The 20,975-nt window shown below is 30.0% G+C and overlaps 1 protein-coding gene across 6 annotated transcripts; it reads left to right on the top strand.

Moving 5' to 3' along the window:
- Positions 1-99: 99 nt before the first annotated feature.
- Positions 100-20,840, top strand: LOC126858249 (ecotropic viral integration site 5 ortholog). 6 transcript variants are annotated; one of them, XM_050608424.1, is made up of 10 exons: positions 100-406; positions 9,124-9,378; positions 10,115-10,378; positions 10,551-10,815; positions 11,055-11,417; positions 11,620-12,297; positions 12,388-12,870; positions 12,956-13,054; positions 16,994-17,149; positions 20,443-20,840. In XM_050608424.1, the coding sequence occupies exons 2-10, from the start codon at positions 9,200-9,202 to the stop codon at positions 20,557-20,559; spliced, it is 2,604 nt and encodes an 867-aa protein (XP_050464381.1). In that variant the 5' UTR covers positions 100-406; positions 9,124-9,199; the 3' UTR covers positions 20,560-20,840. The 6 variants fall into 6 exon arrangements, with proteins under 6 accessions (XP_050464381.1, XP_050464380.1, XP_050464383.1 ...); XM_050608423.1 differs by having other exon boundaries at positions 100-278; XM_050608426.1 differs by lacking the exon at positions 20,443-20,840 and adding an exon at positions 15,763-15,812 and having other exon boundaries at positions 100-278; positions 16,994-17,136.
- The last annotated feature ends 135 nt before the right edge of the window (positions 20,841-20,975 follow it).

The raw sequence follows: 20,975 nt of genomic DNA on the forward strand, positions 1-20,975 counted from the left end.
TTCGCCTGGAGAGATTTGTGATTTGTCGCAACACTGTTCTTGCTTGCAAAACGGATTACAGTAACAAAACGACCTCGTTCGTTGGTAACATTGCGCGCAGTCAAATCCATCGTAATGACAGTTTTGAGTGCTGACAGCCGCGTATACGCTCGTTAGCCGTGTAACCGTGTCAGTTGATCCCGTTCGGTCAGCAAGTCGGGGAATTCGGTCGACGCTTAGACGCTCCTTCGACACGCGGACGATCGTCGACGGCACGCGGCAGCACGAGGTGGCTCGAGGTAAGCGACCCGAAAACATTCGACACACGACGATGACCAGATGGCTGCGAAAAACGGCCATCCACCTGTGTGACAACCAGTTTGTTTGCTAATACGGATAACGCAGCCGTATACACATCGCTTTTCCGGTTTGTGTGCCACTTGTCGTGTGTGTCATTATATTGTTATTTCCTCGCCGCTCTTCCTTCCTCGCTCTCACGGAACACTCACGTAATCATGTATCAGTACTCGAAGTTGCTGTCTGTATTAATCGAAGAACCTAAGAGCGATAAAGGTGGGCGGAAGAGAAGTCGGTAAAAAATCAGAAAAGAACGGGGAGAAGGGGATTTTCTTCGAAGTGAATTTTTCCGAATGAGAAATTATAACTCGTTTCTCTTGAGTAGAGATTGAGAAAAGTTTTTTTTTGTCGGCATTTATTGTACAGATGTCAGTGACAACTGTATTTTTTTTTTTTTTTTTTCTTTATAAAAAAGTAATTTTTTAATACAACACAGGAATTGTTTGCGTGAACAGAATTCGAGTAGTTATTATCTCCCAACAATTGAAAAAATGTATTTTTTAATAAAATATTTGTAGTTTTACATAGTGAATGATAATAATAATGAGAGACATAAAATCTGTAAAAAAGGAATGAATCTTGTAAAGTAATATTGGAGAGAAGTAAAATGAAAATGATTTATTTAAATATTTATTTATATGCAAAAAATAATTTATATGCAATTGACTTATATATTGATCTAATTTTATAATTTTTTTAACAACATATTTAAAAATTAAAATTAAAATTTAATATTAAAAATTAAAAAATTATATACTTGTCAAATATTTGGTGAAATATTAAAATATTATAATCATTTTTATTTCTATAAGTATACTCCGTCTTATAATTAGATTTTGTAATTAATTATTATCAATTAAATTTCTGTAACAAATTTTAGAAATTGGTTATTTACTTTACAAATTAAATATTTAATAATTATTATTAGAATAGCGAATAATTATTGGAAAAGACAATTTTATTTGTATGGGAGAGGGAAATCTTTTTTCCCTCTATAAAAAAAGTATAAAAAAAAAATTGAAAATTTTTATATAATTTTAATTTCATTTTCTCTTGTTGCGAAAATTTTATTCAAATATATATATAAATATTAGAATAAAAATAAACACGTTTTGACATTTTTAAATTATTACGAGTATATTGACTTCAAAAAGTTTAGATTCTCCACGACAATAAAGTTAACGCACTGCCGCGTGAGAAAAGAAATAAGCATATAATATATAGCAGTAATACTAATTTCTGCTATTTCATGTGCTCTTGTGAAACTGTAAGGTGAAACGGTATCGGACTATGTGAAAGTCAGCAGACTTCTTTAAAATCGCACGGAATTATTAAGGATCATACTTCGAAGTAAAAACATTGCGTCGATGCTCTACCCATCTTTCTTCCACACATCGTTAAATTGTTAATTAGGTGGAATTATCTTTCGGAGTGTGAAAAGACTTGCACTGCATACGTTATTAAATGAGTCTGGCAGAATGTATGCTGAAGCCTACGAAAATAACTCAATATACAAAGAGATATAATCTTTTCGGTAAATTGAAAAATTATTGATATTTACAATTACTAAAAATTCGATTTTGAATCTCATTTATTGAAATTTTTCTTCAGTTAGTTTTAAAATTGAATATTTTTTGTGAATGCAAAAAAGTGCGATATAAAATCTTTATTATAGTTTATTCGAAATTAATTGCAAAATATTATTTTGTCATTTCTTTATCTACGTTCTTAAAATTCAATTTATCAAGATCTCTTAATTTTTAGGTCTGATTAAATATTTACTGAAAAGAGGATTTGTGAAAAATATCTTTGCTATTTGGTCACATATATTTTCTAAAGTATTCTGTATATCTCTCGTTCTTTCTCTCTTTTTTTACCGATCTATATTACGAATTATACTGTTTTCTATTATTACTCAAGGATACTTTCTACTAATATAATCGAAATGTAATTAAATTGCAAATGAAAGTATGTAACTAATTTATTATTTTGCCGGTATAATTATTCTTGGCATTATAAATAATTAATAAAAAGGAACATTATAGATATATTTCTAATCGAATTAATGGAACATAATTAATTGTAAGTTTTGTTTTGAAATGTGTCTTACATCATATCGCTAATGGATGATGCATTTGGAAAATTTTAGGTAGCCTGTTACCTAACTTAGGCAACAATACAGAACGCGTTTCGTCAATGAAACTCGGAAGTAGATAGCGATCTTTAGCGCTTAAATATCGCTGTAAATTACGGGTCAATAACTGAATACCGGATCTACATTCCTTCCTTTATCTATGTTTTATTTGTATTTTCGTGCGGAAACTGAAAATGAGTCGATTTTACACATTCACATACAAGCCTTACAATAATTTGAATGCGACCTAATTTTTTTCATTACCTTGATTGTGAATCCTTCATGTTACCATTCCATGTATATTACAATTTCGTTAGCTCTGCTACATTTAATTAATAATATTTATTAATATTATTATATATATATATATATATATATATATATATATAATATTATATAAATAATATTATATATATATATATAAAATAAATTTCGATTTTTACATTTAATTAATAATATTTATTAATATTATATATATATATATATATATATATATATATATATAATATATATATATATATTATATATATAAAATAAATTTCGATTTTTAAATAATGCAATTCTTAAATAAAGATATATTCTGCTTCTAATAGATGTATAATAAAATTATGAGGAATAATATTATTATACATCTATTAGAAGCAGAATATATCTTTATTTAAGAATTGCATTATTTAAAAATCGAAATTTATTTTATAATGAAATAATATAAATGAATTTTTCTCACTGCACTTAATATATTCATATTATTCTTAAATAAAATGGATATTATGTAAATGGATATATTTTTAGAGAAAAATAAAGAATTTTCTTTTATAAACACGCGTATTGAAAGATTATCTTATCAGACATATCTCAATGCATACAGAAATTTATATAAAAGTGCTGATATCGAAAATATTAATTTTTTTAGTCCATTGAAATCATGTGACTAGTTATGTGGAGAGTATTCTAATATGAGCTGTAATTAGAGCCGATAATAGTCACTTGTGCTATTTTTGTTGTTATACATTACATATATTACTGATAGTGTTGCTGATAATATGCAGAAAACGTAGACAAATAGAAGTTTTGCGTATTTTTTACATATGTATTTAATTTGCAGGATCCGAGCAATTTATCTCTATAATGTAATAAATTCTCATATTTATTTAGCAAGTAAAATTATTGATGTAGGTTTCTACATAAATAATATACATGAGATTATCTAGATTTTTTTGCAAAATAATGTATCTTTGAATTTACCGACCTTCCAAAGTTCGATTTAGCGCGAAAATGACGCCAATTCCAGGTGTTGCTCATATAATACCTAGGTGTGTCTGCACACGAATGAATCATCAAACTTTTCATTGTAATTAAATTTTTTTAATTAACGTATATGTAGATGTTTGCATTAACGTACCTACAACTGCGAAAAGACTTAATAATCCGTATTTAATCTGAATTTTTTAATTAAATTCATCAATCACAATAATCTCTTATATGATGCATTTTTGTACATTTATTATAAAACTAATTTAGAGAATATGAATATTACAATTTTGCTTCAATATTTTGAACAAATATAATGTAGATTACATTCTGTTATTTGCTGAATAACAAAATTTTATTTTTAAATATTAATACGATTATTTTATATCTTTCTTTTATCTAATTAGGTCGAAATTAAAATATAAATTGGAATATTAACTTAAAGATAACGAGAGTTATATTGTGGCTTATTTTAAAAATATATAAGAATTTTTCTGTCACATATGTGCATGTGGACTTTTCACACATACCTTTTTTTGAAAGTATTATGTGTGTGCACTTGTATTTTTAATATACATTATTTTAGGAAGATCACTATAGTTGCGTATTTCAAATGCACTCACTTTTTTATAAAACTACTAACTGCTGTAAAAATATAAAACTTATATCCCTTTGTCATATGAATGACTTTGTCATATTTTTATACGCAAGCGTTTGAGGCTACGTAAATGGTGTGTAAAATTAAAGGGATAGTATTACATAATTGGCCATTTCCCGTACATGAACATATATATATGCTCATTAAAACAAGAGATTATTAAAGCAAAATTATTATATAATTTAACGAAATATTGATTTGACATAAACATTTACAAAGGAGAAAAAAAATAAAACATGTTTTCTAGATTCTTTAAATTTTTTTCTTGAGAAATTTATTAACTTAATTTTTATTGCACTTGCTAAAATTGACTCTACAGAAAACATTTAAAATATTACTTGATGGTTATTGGATTATTTTGTATAAGAAAGACCGCGAAATTGTTACGCCATGACATAATCTAGTCAACGAGCAGACGACCGTTCCAGCAATAAATGATGACGAACGCACGCTATACATGAATGCACTCTCTCTAGGAAAATATTCAGATACAATTATTATTAGTATTGCAAATATACTTTTATTATTTTACAGAGATTTCTTTTAACCAGAATTACTATATTTCTTTATATACAACCATTAGTATTGTATATGAGCCTTTCAGAAGTCAAACTAACTAGAGGATTAATCATGTATTCTGATATTAAAATGAAGAAACGTAAAAAAGTAAAGTTGATCAGTTTGACTTGTAAAAAGTTCATATCATATATATCTTTGTATTTAATTAATGAATCTCTATGTTAAATTACGATAAATTGCGATAAAATTATATTTATGGTATGGCAAGAAGCAACTTTTGAATATTATTTAAGCGTATGTATTATTAATATTACGATATTAATTTGTAATCTATATATAATAATTTTTATGGTCACTAATTTAGTGAGTAGCAATGGAAAATCTTGTCGTATCGTGATTAAAGTCTAATCCATTGAATTCTTTTTGTATCATATTATATCTCTTTAGATATAAGAAATGTATGTTTTCCCAATGTGATAAGCAAGTAATATTTTGTTTTATGGAAGTACATTTTCAACCATAAAATTCTCTTCCATTTTGATTTGTTTACTGAAATTTGGACGGTTAATTTTACTCATATAGATGTTTAATAATAAAAAAGTGGTTTATATATACACATTATAGTAATAAAATTTCCAATATTAAAAATGTTTTTTTGTTTTTAAATTATTTGTTAAAGATATAATTTTATTAAAGATATAATTTTATTCAGCACCTTAATATAATTTTAATTGGAAAATTTTGCGCTAAAAAATCGGTTGTAGATTAACGAAAGGAATTGGAAATTAATATTTCCAATATTTGTATAAAGCTATACAGTGGCAGAAAAATTCCGACGAAAACTATAGAGAAACAATATGCAAATTTAAAATCAATTTACAGCTAGATAGAAAGAGAAGAATCTCGATCGTTCGAATACTCATCATTCGGTACTCGAATGTAAAGGATATAATTGGTCTCTCGAAAATTTAATTGCAATTTTGATGCAAAATTAAATATTTTATTTAATGACGAGAAGAACGCCCAGTCGTTTTCCGCGCGACCATCGGCTCGGGAAATCCTTTTATTTATTTGTCACGAAGCAGACGTCGCTGCGCATGTGAAGCGTCCTGGCCTGCGCGGGCTGCATCGACCCTCAAACCCATTTTGTACACTCGAACAGTACATACCTAGCCGGAACCCATCGTGCCGGGTAACCGGAAAATAAGTGAAACGATATCGTATCGGATCGGCACGTTGAATTGACCGTTTGACAATTCGCCATTTAGAAGAAAAGAGAGGTAGAAAGATAGAGAGAGAGAGAGAGGAGAACCTATGTCTTGATAAGGCGAAAGAGGAACTGCGGACATCCGAGAGAATGCATTTTCGATTACGTTATCTGCTTTATTCGAGTATATGTGACGGTTCCCTTTAAACGTGTTTTTTTTTTAAAGTGTCACACACTCGTGGAAGTAATTTAGAAATTAAAAAGTAATTTTTTCATGTCCGAATTTGATTCAACGAGTGTGTATTTATGACATTCCGTGCGTGCTCAGAAATTGACGCTGAAAGTATGCCGGTTGTGTTTTTTATTCTTCTATTAGACACTAATTTATATTTTTTTAGTGCTTTATTTCCTTTATATATTTCTCTTTGTTTATTGACCAGCGTTATTTTGCAGCTAAATTATTTTAGAAGCTAAATGCAATGTAACATCAAAGTTAATTTAATATGAATAAAACTGAATTATCCGTATATTATTAGATAATTTATACTGTGTGTAATTTATACTGTGTATTATATCACATTTGTGTTTAATATAACTTAATGTTTGCTGTATTATTCAAGTAACGGGTGATCCAAGGATAATCCATCATTTATGAGTTACTATACAAGCCTTATAAATCCTTTCACTATGCTGTAGAGTTCATTACGCTCTGAGAAGCGCTTTCATTATGCTGTAGCAACATTGAATTATAAATCTTTACTGTTCTAAAATTAAGTAGAAAATGTTGCTTATAATATATCCATAGATATTTTAATTTGAACCGTCTGTTATTAAAATACATTTTGATATAATTTCTATTGAATATAATCTATTAAAATGTCATTATTTATTAAAATAAAAATAAGTAAAAATACACGTTTTGCATCTTAACTGTTTCAAATATGACGAAAGAATTCGTACAATTAGTTTAACGGTATTTTTTTAAACATTCTTTTACAAAAATATATTTTTCTAAAAAAAAATTATTAACTCTCTTTCATCTAAATCATTACCTTGTTTGATCTATAGCTGCGTAAAAAACAGCTTTACAATAACTTATGTTATTCCATTGCCATTATACATTTGAATCACGTGCGGCATGTAGGTCAATAATTTGCCTGATAATAAGTGAAATTTGTACGACGTAGCAATTCTGACGCAAGTGTTCATCGTAGTTTGCAAACAACGTAACAATAAGATAATGTGAAAAGCCGATATTTTAAAAGAAAATTTTCTCCCGAAAATTTTCTTAGCTACATTTTTCAAAATATGTACACGATAGAGGAAAAAAAACGTATTTAACATCCTGAAAAATAATGTACATTAAATATCACTTGTTAAATCTTTCGGAATTTCCGAAAATAAGACTTCAATTAACTTCGAAGATAGATAATAAAAATATTTTGTATTTTTAATAAATAGAATAATTCTTTTCATATAAAAATTGTAGAATAGTTATTAATGCAAACAAAATAAAACATAGTATGCAATGAAGAATATTTTTTAACAAATAACTCTATAAAGATATGTAAAAAGAAAGAAGACGAGATATAAAAATAAAAGTTTGATCTTAAAATCATTAAGATGATTCTTGAAAAACGGTATCTCGGCGTATTCCGTTTGCTTCCGTTTTTTTTTCTTTTTGCTCCTTTACACCCACATACAATACATAATACATAGTCATAATAGCCGACTCGGATTCACCTGCTCTTTCACTCGCTAATTCGTTCACACGCACTAATTGCTTCCTTCTTGATCTCTTGTATCGTGTCGAGCTGCTTCGCGCGTTGCTTCACCGAGCGCGGCATTTATATAAGACGGGAATGCCGTTGCTTCTGAAAATATACCGTTAGTCATTATTATAAAATATTAAATTTCCTGTAAAGATAATCTATAAAGATAATCTATATGTATACTTATTAGAATATATTGTGCAGAATAATTTTGCTAAATAATTTGTAGCAAACTACAAATTGAAATCTTCCTCATATTTTGTAATGTTTTTTTTTTATACATAGCTTGTAAATTAATATGACGGGAGAATTTTGATACATAAGATATAATTAAAAAAGATTTATAATTAATACATTAAAGTCTATAATTTTTCCTTTTTACTGTGTCATTCTGGCTTTTAAAGTATTTTGAAACGATTCGACAATTGTTAATTTTCAAAGGACACTCTCCCTTCTTCTCTTTCTTTCTCAAAGTATATAAAGTTAATCGTAAAGAAATGAATAGTTTTACAGGCGTGTACGTCAGCGATTATTGTATGTAGAATCGCGTGACAATGCCAAAATAAAATAGAAACGAGAACACGTTCCGCGAATACTATAATCGCGATAGTGAAAACGAACAAAGCGCTTCGATGGTTCTTCGCGGCTTGTTGGCCCCTGCGGCAGCTCGTTGGAGGAGAAATAAAACTGCGAAAAGGTAAAATAAGCGCTTTGACTGATGGATAAATATGTATACATATATATATATATATATATATATATATATATATATAATTTTTATTTTGTCTCTACATTTATTAGATATATGTATAATTTTTATATTGAAATGAGACTAAAATTCTGAAATTGAAAATAAATAAAAATAAAAAAGCGCCACTCGAATAATAAAATCTCATTAATAACAGAAAGATTCATATTGAAATTTAAATAATTAAAGCACGAGTGATATATCACTAAATTTTCGTGTGAGATTTTTCGAGACATTAGCAGCAATTAGTAGACTGGTTAGGGACGTATCAATATAATTAATTATTTCACTTAATCGTCTTACGGTTAAAATCAAAATCCATTTTAGTTAATAGCTTTTGATCGAATATACATGGTTCGTGGAATCGCGCGATTACGAAGACGTACTCGAGCATATATAACTGCTTAAATAGATCACCGCGGTAGACCTGTTAAAGCGTTAATCGTATTGCGTTAATTGGTATCCGCGTTAATTTAACCGCAACCCGTTTCATTTCAGAAGCCAGAGCGTCGTTCGGGACAACGTAAACGCGTCGGTCGGCCAATTAGGACTGTCACGTTATGGACCGCAGGTGATGAGCGTGCTGTGTTTGTGCACCTCCAGCATCCACCAGTCTACCCGTAACGTCACGCACACCGGCAAGATACTCCCGAGTCCGCCGTTAGACACCCTTTGCGAGCAGCAAATAACGCCCTCGCAAGAAATACCCACTGACGAGCTGGCTCTATTAGCTAAGCTGGAGGAAGCCAATAGGTGAATAATCAAGTGGCCCCCATTTATCAGTTGACGTTACCGCTATATTCTCGAACTTTCAAGAATTGCATGAAACTGAACAACGCATGGACTGATAGATCGAAATGCCAAATTGGTCTAATGAATTCAGAACGCAAAATTCTCACATTTTCCACTTTCCAAGATCTGTGATAAAATCTGTGGTAAAATTGGAGGAACGTCTCGTGTGCATGCAAATTTGGATAAATAGTTTGGATTTCTTTTTATTTCAAGCTTAGAATAGAAATGTTAAACGTTAATTTTACTACACATTTTGGCTTGGAAATGATGCAAAATAAGGCTGCATTTTTAACTCAATCTCGAAAAATTTGGGAAAAAGCGTAAGTTCTGGCTTTTCTCTATTCATCGTAATATTCAGCTAATTTATTGTGGAAATACATTAATAAATTTATCTGCATATATTTTTTGAAAGAAAAAAGATTTAATTTACAAGAATTATTACATTCTCAAAGAATGTACTAATAATATCTATAAGAAATAGAAATTTACCTGTATAATTTTACGAGGAATATCGATAGTTAAAATTTTTAACTAATTTTTAAAAAATCTAGTTGCGCTTAATGTGATTCACATACAAAACAATAGATCGCGAATACAATATTGATTTGTGTAAAAAATGATGTATAAATCAATATATCTATGCATTATTGTAAACGTCGCAAACAGATATTACAATTCAAGATTTTTTAAATTCCAGACTGATAGAATCCGATGCAAAATCACTGAACTCTCTTCAAAGTAATCATAGCAGAAAGGGCTCCGATACATCACAGGTGTCTGTGGCGTCGGGGGGCAGCGGAGGTAACGGCGATGCTGCGCCCCGACGCCACAATCCAGCCGATGGTGAAGAAAATACGTGGACTCTCTGGGGTCACATAGTATCTGATTGGGATTACCATTGGAAGAAGAGGAAAGAATTTGTTAAGGAATTGGTTCGTCAAGGCATACCTCACCATTTCAGGTAGCACATACATATACAAAAATATTATTAAAGATTTTTTATCAATATTTTTAAAATTCAAAAAATTAATTACTATATATATATATATATATATATATATATATATATATATATATATATATATATTTAGACGCAATACGGGCGATTTATATAAATTATATACCATTTTTAGAGGCATTGTTTGGCAATTATTAAGCGGTGCCCATGACTCTCCCATTAAGAAACAATTCGCTGAGTACATTAAAGCAACATCAGCCTGTGAGAGGATAATTAGAAGAGATATCGCTAGGACATATCCTGAACATGACTTTTTTAAAGAAAAAGATGGTCTTGGTCAGGAAAGTCTGTTTAATGTTATGAAAGCGTATAGCCTTCACGATCGTGAAGTAGGATACTGCCAAGGCTCAGGGTTTATAGTAGGATTACTCTTAATGCAGGTAAACTACTCGAACAGCATCCTCAATAAATTCTGAAACTAAAAACTTTTACAAAAACAAATTATTTATAAAAAATCATGAAAATTTATAATCTCAATATAACTTACATAACATAAATCTCTTACAAGTACATATTTTTATTAATTTTTTACATTTTATATGAAAAGAAAGAAAGTAAAAAACAGAAAAAGCAATATGTTCTTATATATTTTTCTTGACGTGAATTTTATATGTTGCAGCAAATGCCGGAAGAAGAAGCTTTTGCTGTACTAGTAGCGCTTATGCAAGAATATCGCTTACGAGACATGTTCAAACCAAGTATGGCTGAGTTAGGAGTGTGCATGTATCAATTGGAACATTTAGTTGCTGACACGCATCCCGAACTTCATGCTCACTTCACAGCCCAAGGTTTCCATACGTCGATGTATGCGTCCTCTTGGTTTCTTACATTATTTACCACAGCGCTAAGTCTTCCTCTAGCATGTCGCATTTTTGATGTCTTTCTATCAGAAGGCATGGAAATTATCTTCAAAGTCGCATTGGCGATGTTACATTTAGGCAAAGAAGATTTGCTCAGTTTAGATATGGAAGGCATGTTAAAGGTAAGATGTTATCTATTCACAATTTCTTAAATTGTTGGATTAGATTATTATCAGTGCTATAAGAAACTTTTAGTATAGTTTAGTATGGTTAAGAAATTTTTGTATGATTTTATGTTCTTAAATACACAAAAATGAGCAGTGTATAGGTTTTTTGTCTATTTAAAAAGTCGCAAAAAAACTATAATTTTGTCTTTTCATGCAGTTTTTCCAGAAGCAATTGCCTGGAAAGGCTGAAAAAGATCCTGATGGTCTCATGACACTCGCTTATGGAATGAAAATCAATCCAAAAAGAATGAAGAAATTGGAAAAGGATTACACTATTCTAAAGATGAAGGAGCAGGAAGAAATGGTCGAACTACGTAGACTTCGAGCGGATAACAGATTGCTTAGACAAAGAACTGAACTTCTAGAAGCGGAGTCCGCGGAATTGGCCGACAGATTAGTTAGAGGTCAAGTTTCACGAGCCGAAGAAGAAGAAACTGCTTTTATAGCGCAGAGAGAATTGGCGGCACTTCGACATTCGCATCTCGAGACGAGTCATCAACTCGAACAAGCTCACGAGGAATTGAGATCGCTTTCGATTCTTCTCGAGGAGAACATGACATCTAGACAGTCGTCGCTCGATGAGATATTAGTAAAGCAAGAAGCATTATCGCAAAAGGAAGAGATGATACAGTGTTTGCAAGAGGAATTGGTTAGAGTTAGGTTACACGAGGCAGAAAATGATGCATTAATTAGAGAACTTAGAGGAAGAATACAAGAATTGGAACAAGATAAAAAAACTTTGCGCGAATCGACGCCAGACAACTCTGTTGCTCATTTGCAAGAGGAACTCATTGCAGTTAAACTTAGAGAGGCAGAAGCTAATTTATCCTTAAAGGTAAGAGGTTTTGCCATTTCTATATATAATTTTTATATTGACATTTCTTATAAATATATGCTAATATTAGAACAATTATGCATGATGTAGGATTTACGACAGAGGGTCATGGAACTAAGCGCAGCCTGGCAGAGGCATCTACAAGAACATCGTGCTGCTCAATCAGCACCTGCCGCTGATTCTACGCCAAAGAAGCTGCTGTTTTGGGAAAATCGGGGTCACGAAGTACAGAAGTTTGAAGAAGACTTAATGACGACCAGGATTCGAGAAATGGAAGCGTTAACCGAAGTTAAGGAGCTTCGACTTAAAGTTATGGAGCTTGAAACTCAGGTGCAGGTGGCAACCAATCAGCTTCGTAGACAAGATGAAGGTGGGAAAGTACTTAAGGATGATTTGGAGGCTGCGTTAGCTCGGGAAAAGGATCTGGCCGCCAAGCTGAGAGAACAACAGCACAAGTATTCTGATCTGGAATCGAAAATGAAAGACGAGGCTATGATGGCCAGGATACGCGATGCCGAACATGCACAACAGGTGGCAGAGCTTACACAAAAAATATCTCTACTCGAATTGAAGGTTAGTTAATATAACTTTTATAGAAGTTATCAAATATTTATGTTATAACGCTAAAAAATGAGTAAAATATTTGATATATTTACAGAACGAGGAAATGCATGCAGAGGGCGAACTTAGAAATAATTTAGATGACAGTGAAAAAGTAAGGGAACTTCAGGATAAAGTCGCTGAATTAAAAGCTGAGGTATGTGGAATTTAAAAGAATTTACATATTTTTATATTGTATTGACAAAAGCAGTATCTCGGAATATTGCAGTAAGGGGTGGAGAATTATCTTATTTATAACACATATTTATCTTTCTTATATAATGTATGTCAGGCAACTATAAATTTTCTCTTTTAGTCTATGTAAATATAACAATATACAAATAACATAAACTATTACACAATATATACATATATATTATATACATTTTAAATATTTTTATTATATTTAATAAAATATGATATTTATAATTAAAAATAATTAATGAAAAACGATGAACATATTACGATATGTATATACTTTTTTTATTTCTTTAAATAAGTATTACACATACACAAATGTTGTATATTATTGTGTGTGTAAATGTTTCTATTACAAACAAAGAAAGAAAAATATTAATTTGAAATAGTGTGATTTATAAATTTAATATATATATATAATTATGTGATCATAGTTGAAATTTTTAACAATTGAAACTTTTCGAATATTTTCTGGAAAAAAAATTTATTTTATATAAGTAAAGATAAAATACTATTACTTTTTTTTTTACATTTTTTTTATAAAAGTCTTACTTTATGTATTACTGTTATGTATTTGTTCTCTTAATTTTGGAAAAACGACACTGTATTTTAAATAATTCAAATATTAAGAGATTATGGAATTGATTATTATTTTTTTATATGCTATATTATCTCAATAAGTCAAATATTACATATTTATATCTCGTTTAAGTGTAAAATATGTTATTTAAGATTATATATATAATTACACTATATATTCCTAACAAGTGTTTTATACATAAAGCTGAACATTTAATTTTTTATGTGCTACCTCATACTGCACTCGTATAAATTTATTTATTATAGTTCATGCCTACTGTACACAAAAGACATTCCACTTTGCTAAGTTTGTAAATGTAATACTGTAACTCGTTTTTTCATTGATGTGTTATATATACACTTATAAGACAATTATGCACAAACTGCACCTCTTACTGCAATTTAACGCTAACCAACACGCTTCATAACGTCATCGCTTCTGGTTTGTGGAGACAAAACTTTGTGACTAAAATTTGTTTTACCGCTGAATACTGAGAACATATTTCATTTTTTCAATAACTCATTATATCTTATTGGTTTACATAAAATATGTACTTTTGTTTACGATTATTTCTGTATAAAATAATATTTCTAAATATCTGTAAAGGTAAAAGGTACGCTGTCATTTATATAACTTTGAAAATGGAAAATATGTAACAAGATGTTCAATCAGCTTTTTTTTAAATTTATCAGTAATAATTATTAACAAATATGAAAAAATACGTGATGGTTAAACGATTAATTATTCAATTTATTTAATTATTTAATTTACCAAAAAATTGTAATTAATTTAATCACATAATATATATATATCGAGATAACTAGAAGAAATTATAAGGAAAATATTTCTTCTCAGTATTTATTACATACGCCACCGATGATAACAATGCTTAATTAGTTGGGAGAATATGGCTTTGTTTCTTCTTGGATATAAAACATATGGCTTTATACATTGCAATAATTTACCATGTATAAGTACCTATACATATTAAGAATTCACATTCATTTAAAAATTATTCATTATTTTACATGATCGAAGATAAAGTCGATTACTATTTGTATTCGTGCTTGATATATTGCAGCTTCTTATATCTGCACTGCTCTTTGACGTATGCTTGTGAAAATCGAAATTTTCAATTACTCAATAGTTCAGAGAAACATAATATCATCTTTTTATATTTGTATAAAAAATGTTTTTGATATTTTACTCATTCAAGATATGAATCAAATTAAAGTAATCTGTAAAATTAATTTAATTTCTTTGAATATGCATTAACTAATCGAATTAGCAAATGAGAGTTAGCACAGCATGAGGATTAATTAGTTATTATTAAACAACTTTACTAAAACATTTTTGAAAATTGTAAATGAATTAAAAAATGTTCAACTATACATGTGTTTCACAAATTATTAGTAGCATTTTATTCAAATTAACATCAAGTACTTAGATAAAGGTTTTATTAAAATGATAAAATTTTAATTTTACTACGGCGATGGATAAATTTGAGTCATGCTGTTGCCTAACATTTCTTTATATTTTATATCATTGATATAAAATGCCGCATTAAATATACCATTTGTAATATAAAATATAGAAATTAAGGCATAATCAGACGTCATATAAGAGCAGATATTAAATGTCATTCTATTGAATTATACGTTCAACATTATTTCGAGTTACTTATTTCAGAAAAATCAAATAGAATGTTTTTAATTCGTATTTTGTTTTATTTTGTAAACAAAATTATATGGCTCCTTGATAAATCAACTGAAATATCTCATTAACAGAAAAATAAATTGACGCCTTATTGAGTTTAAATACAAATTTAAATTTAGCCGGCTAATAAGAGCCAAATGCGGACAATAATGTTGTTATTGCGTTTAATTTCAGACGCGTACGCATGTGTGCAGGTACGCGTAATTTTTTAACCGGAATACGCATGATGTTGCTGAATGAGAGAGATAATAGGCACAGTAATGATTCTTATTGTGTAAAGGTACCGAACGATGACTAGTGCTAACCAGAAGGGACTAATTGTTGTTGCAAAATTAACCCTCTATTGCTGTGTTATCTCTGTCTCTCCTCAGTTCCCCACGCCAATCACCAGCCCGGAGACTGAGCCTTGGCGCTGGCTCGAGTAAGTCTTTACCCATGTGTAAGCATCATTTTCTACCGTCTCCGTGTGTATGTGTGCGTGTGGCATGATATTTCTTTTTTTTTCGTTTTTTTTTTGTCTTTTTTACTGTAAAAAAATTTATCATTGTAGCTGGTTTTCTATTTATTGCGTTATATGTTTTCTTTCTATAATCTGGGTTTGGAATTCTTATTTTTATTAATAGTCACCGGCAACGTGTACATTTACATAGCGGGTAAACAGATTTATATTAGTTATTCATAATTATAATATGAGAGTCATTATAAATGTGCATTATAAATATATATGGTATTAAATGTAATCAGCTTAATTTTAAATATTCAATTAAATTCGATCGGGGAACCAGAATTGTTTTACGAAAAATATTGGATTGAATTTTAATTGATTTAACTTAATATATAATCTCTTATAAATCTTTCATTGTCACACGAATCGCCACAAGTTAGCACCTTTGGATGAGTCTGGTTTAAATAAAATGTGGCTCACTTTCTGTATTATACGTGTGGTGATGCGTGAGCATGGCTATTCTTTCCGTTTAACTGCATGCTTCCTTAAGATTAAGTTCATTGTTTCGTTCTGATAAACATTCACGGCTGTTGCTTTTAGCCCGAAGAAGAAAAAAAACGTAAATGTGAAAGAAGCGTGAGAGTAGCCGCGAAAGTATCATAAATGTTTACTAAATCAGTGTGAGATCGAAGTTTGTGAGTTTTTTCTTTCTTACAATTATGAGACAGTTACATTATTCATATTTACATATCATTTCGTCGTTGATGTATTGATACATAATACAATAAAAGATTTATGATCTTAAATATCCCTTAAATTATGACTTTTAAATTATGTAGAAAAAATATATTTCTAATTTGATAATTTAATTTTATATTACAAAATATAAATTTATAACATAAATAACGACAATATATTAATAACAAACTATTTTTAGAATCGAAATAGCTATAATTAAAGTCGATGTTATTTCAAAAATTTTAGATTTGACGATAGGATTCATTTTTTCTTAAAATTTTAATTTTTTTTATTTAAATGGGATTTGAATGTATACCTTGTAAAGGGAGATATAAAGCGCTCTCTCTCTTTTTCTTTCTCCCCTTTCTCCCCTTGAATTACTTGGAAGTACGTCTCACGTCACGTTTTATCTGTCACAGGTCATGAGGCTAGAGAGCTGGAAGCAACGATGGACGGGTCTCGGCGGGCAAACTGTGCGAAGTTTTAGCGTCGATACTGAAAGCGAATTGGATGAGCGGGATCTCAGAATTTGTTTACAGGATCATATCAATACGACCACGCCAAACTCACCCGAGGTATAGAATTCTATGTATACCAGACCATTAGTAGGCAGCTAACTAATACTCCGTTATCGATGCGTACGAATCTTTTGTTCGTCGTTCGGCTTTCGCTGTAGGAAATAACGCATATGCGCTTAGATTGTAATATACGGGGGAGTAGACCCGTAATAATCCTGTTTAGATACGTGTATTACTTCTAGGCCAAATATAACAAATATGCATAGCCAATTAATTAATAATACTATAACGATAATGAACGAAACAATGAAATAATAATGATAGACATTCGGTAATCGATCCAAGTAATCTCGATCGTAATCAGGAACAATAGTTTTAAAGAAATCAAATTGTAATTTATAATTCGATACTTGGAGATTTCTTTAAAGCTACATTTTTTCAGAGCGATCACCCCAGAAAATAAGAATCTGTTTTAATACTTTATATGTGCAACACTATAGCTGAATATTGTTTATTACTACAGCAATATATTATTATTATGATACTTTACACATTATATTACATGGAGTATTATAGAGCATAGGGAAACGTCATAGTTTAACAACACAGAGTATTATATAGAATATAACAATTGTGTTTATTAGTTAGTAAATGACTATTACATAACAATTATCCTTTTTCGATCGAGGTTTAGACATGATAATCTCGAAAGAACTTCAAAATCTAAAATCTACAGATTTGAATTTGTTCTTTCCGTGAAATTTGTTGCAAGCAAATTTTATGTGATCATCTTGCAATATCTAAACCCTCGCCTCCAGTATACGCAGTTGAATTATTTATTCTACATTCTATATAAAAAAAGATCGATATTATACCCTAATTAATAAGATTAAATCCAATAATTAATCGATCCGTATATAAACTTCGTATATTTACTCATTAATAAGTGTAGGATTCTTAATGTATGATATAATATTCCCAAATATGTGGAAAGTTCTTATCTCTCTTATTTAAAGGTTTGAACTGTTTAATAATTGCTCGAAGCTTGATTACGATCCGCAGATTATGCAAAGATTATCATAGACTATTTCGTGACACACGCAACTGTTTTTATACGCATCATATACTCTGTGTATTTTTTGTAATTCATACCAAATGTAATCGCATTTAAGAAGTTGTATATTAAACGTGGCAAACGTGATGAGACGGGAAATATATTACCGTTTTTTATAAATATATGTATTTATATATGTGTGTCACGAGGGATCATCGCACAATACACAAATCATGATATTCATGCAACATACAGCGTGGGTTATTCTAATTGAAAAATTTGTCTATCTAAAGTTTAAGATACATTATACTCTCGAACAGGAGGATAAATCGAATTCTTATTATTGTTGTCCCATATGTATATGTATATCATTTGTAATATATTTAATGAATTTTTCTTAAAAAAAAAAGAGATAAAAAAATACTAATTTTTACGGATAATATGCAATATGCGCACAGCACAAAGTGTGCAATTTAATTACTTAAAGAACTTTCGAGTGGGATTATAAGATCGTATTGAAAATCGATGTTATTATTTCGAGGAAGAGAAGCTAAAGTTTTGTCTTTCAATTAATTTATAACGATTGCGGATTGTCGAAACTGAAACCGAACGAGATAATCGGAAATGTTTGTAAAAAATTAGTATCCGCACAGTTCACGTTCCTTACAATGGTTTCTTAGGATAATTACTTTCAATATAAGCACTCGCGGAAACACCTTGCTACTTTCTTTTATAACGAATCATCTCAGCCTACTTGCAACGCATCTTTTCTTGCTTGGCCTAAATCGTTATATTCTTTTTATCGCGCTAACACACGATTGGAATCGATTAATGTTTTAGGCATTGTAAATTTGTGCGTAAATGAATTATGCGAGTCACTTTTGAGGAAAGCCGCCTTTAATTTCACGCATGTGTGTGTGCAAATTAGCATGAGTGTATTTTCTAACGAAATAACGATGATACAAGCAAAATGATATTTCGTGATATTTTCCGATTACTGTGCTGTACAGCGAATTTTGCATAGCGTTAAAAAATTGAATATAAATAAATTAATTCATTTTTACCACATGAGCCGCACATGCATTAAATGAGGTACCAAAATTGATATCAATTAAGAATTAAACGAAAATTGTAGAAAACACAAGTAATTGATTGTTATAGTGTCGAGTAATGTATTTATTGTAAGTAGAACGACAAGGAATAAATGTGCAAGACCGAAGAGAAAGTGACGTTTGTATTTGCGTTCTGAATTTAGGAGAAATATTTACGGCGTTTCAGATTTTGTTGCACATTATAAATTATGCTATTTAAAAAAAAATCGTGTTGTTAATAATCAATTTAATCATTATAGATTCTTAGTATCGATAGATGTGTGAACCGCGTTGTAGTATCGTATAACACATATCTGTAGTCTATCTTTCTCTCTTCTGTGTCACTAAATCTGTATATATAGACTGTCCTAGACCTACCGAGTATATTATCATTCAGCTATAAATATACCAGGAATCAATCTAATTGAAATGGCAATTCAATGTTATAGTTTTTAATATAGTGATGAAATTATCTTATTATTAGAACGACAGACTGAGAAGTATACACTTAATGAAATTAAGTTTTAAAAGCGATGAAATTATTGTTCTTCAAATGATTTAAAGTAAATCTAATTTTTTTTCTCTTTAATTTCTTTTTATTCCCAGAGTTTTAAGATCGATATATATATTTTTTTGTCAAGGACCGAAAATTCGCGACAAACGATAAGTTTCAATCAAAGTTTTTCACTCGGAAAAAGTCGATATAAAATTAATTGAAGAGTTACAATTTAATAAATACAGTTCGCTAGGTCGAGAACACCATCTATATGATATGAATCCATTCCAAATTGAATTATTGATCGTCTGCACGATAAAAGCGAAATAATAAATAAATCTGCGACTACGATTGCATCTAACGATATCAATTACGATATAAATTAAGTTGCATAAACCACGTTGTTTGCGAAGATAAATTATTATTAATCATCATTTTTGTATTGAAATACACAAAACGTTCCTTAAGATTTATTTTTAATTAAATTCGGTATGTGTGCATTTATCGTGCAATTTCGAAATTTTAATAAAGATAACTGACGTTAATTGAAGATAAATAACGTTAATTCTTTTACTATAAAATTATCTATTTAACAAAACTTTATCCGCCTCATTCTCATCAAACATGTCCAAGATCCAAACATTTTATATACAATTAATATAGTAATTTCGTACGTCTCTCTAATGATACTCGATTCTTATCATTACAGTATTCGAAGAACGCGAAATGTAGCAGGAGTTACAATGCGTCGCGCCATGCCATTAATAATTTAGCGCACGTTTTCCTGCGGAAACCAGCGTGTTCGATCGTACGTCGACTACCGTAGGCCAAGATGTAGCATGCGTTCATTCTTATTGCCACGATAGGTCTTCGCGCACGACGATTTAGCTCTCCTCAATCTGTAACGGACGGCGTTACGTCTCTCGGACGATTAATCTAGTCTCGAATCGATTTGTTATTCGATCGGCATTCCGCCGTATTTTTTAGCGCCCTCGAGATAGGCGGGGTTTATAATGGACTTATTGCGTCGCAATTGACGGTGCAACGTATTTATGTATACGTACACGCGTGCATACATGCGGGCTCTAATAAACGAAATAATCCGTATCGATGTGTTATTGCGTGACAATGTGTGAAAGCCGCGACTAAACATGCATATTGAACTCGTATTTGTCCCGTGTTGAAACGATATACTATATATACATACATATATATATATATATATATATATATATATATATA

The sequence above is a fragment of the Cataglyphis hispanica genome, chromosome 24 (genome assembly GCF_021464435.1).
Source record: "Cataglyphis hispanica isolate Lineage 1 chromosome 24, ULB_Chis1_1.0, whole genome shotgun sequence".
NCBI classification, from domain to species: domain Eukaryota; kingdom Metazoa; phylum Arthropoda; class Insecta; order Hymenoptera; family Formicidae; genus Cataglyphis; species Cataglyphis hispanica.

Excerpts from the sequence above, each read along its gene's own strand:
- LOC126858249 (XM_050608429.1), top strand. The coding sequence starts at position 8,510 with ATGGTTCTTCGCGGCTTGTTGGCCCCTGCGGCAGCTCGTTGGAGGAGA. Across the intron at positions 10,816-11,054 it reads TAGGATTACTCTTAATGCAG|CAAATGCCGGAAGAAGAAGC; the intron begins GTAAACTACTCG and ends TATATGTTGCAG. Across the intron at positions 13,055-16,993 it reads TCGCTGAATTAAAAGCTGAG|GTCATGAGGCTAGAGAGCTG; the intron begins GTATGTGGAATT and ends TATCTGTCACAG.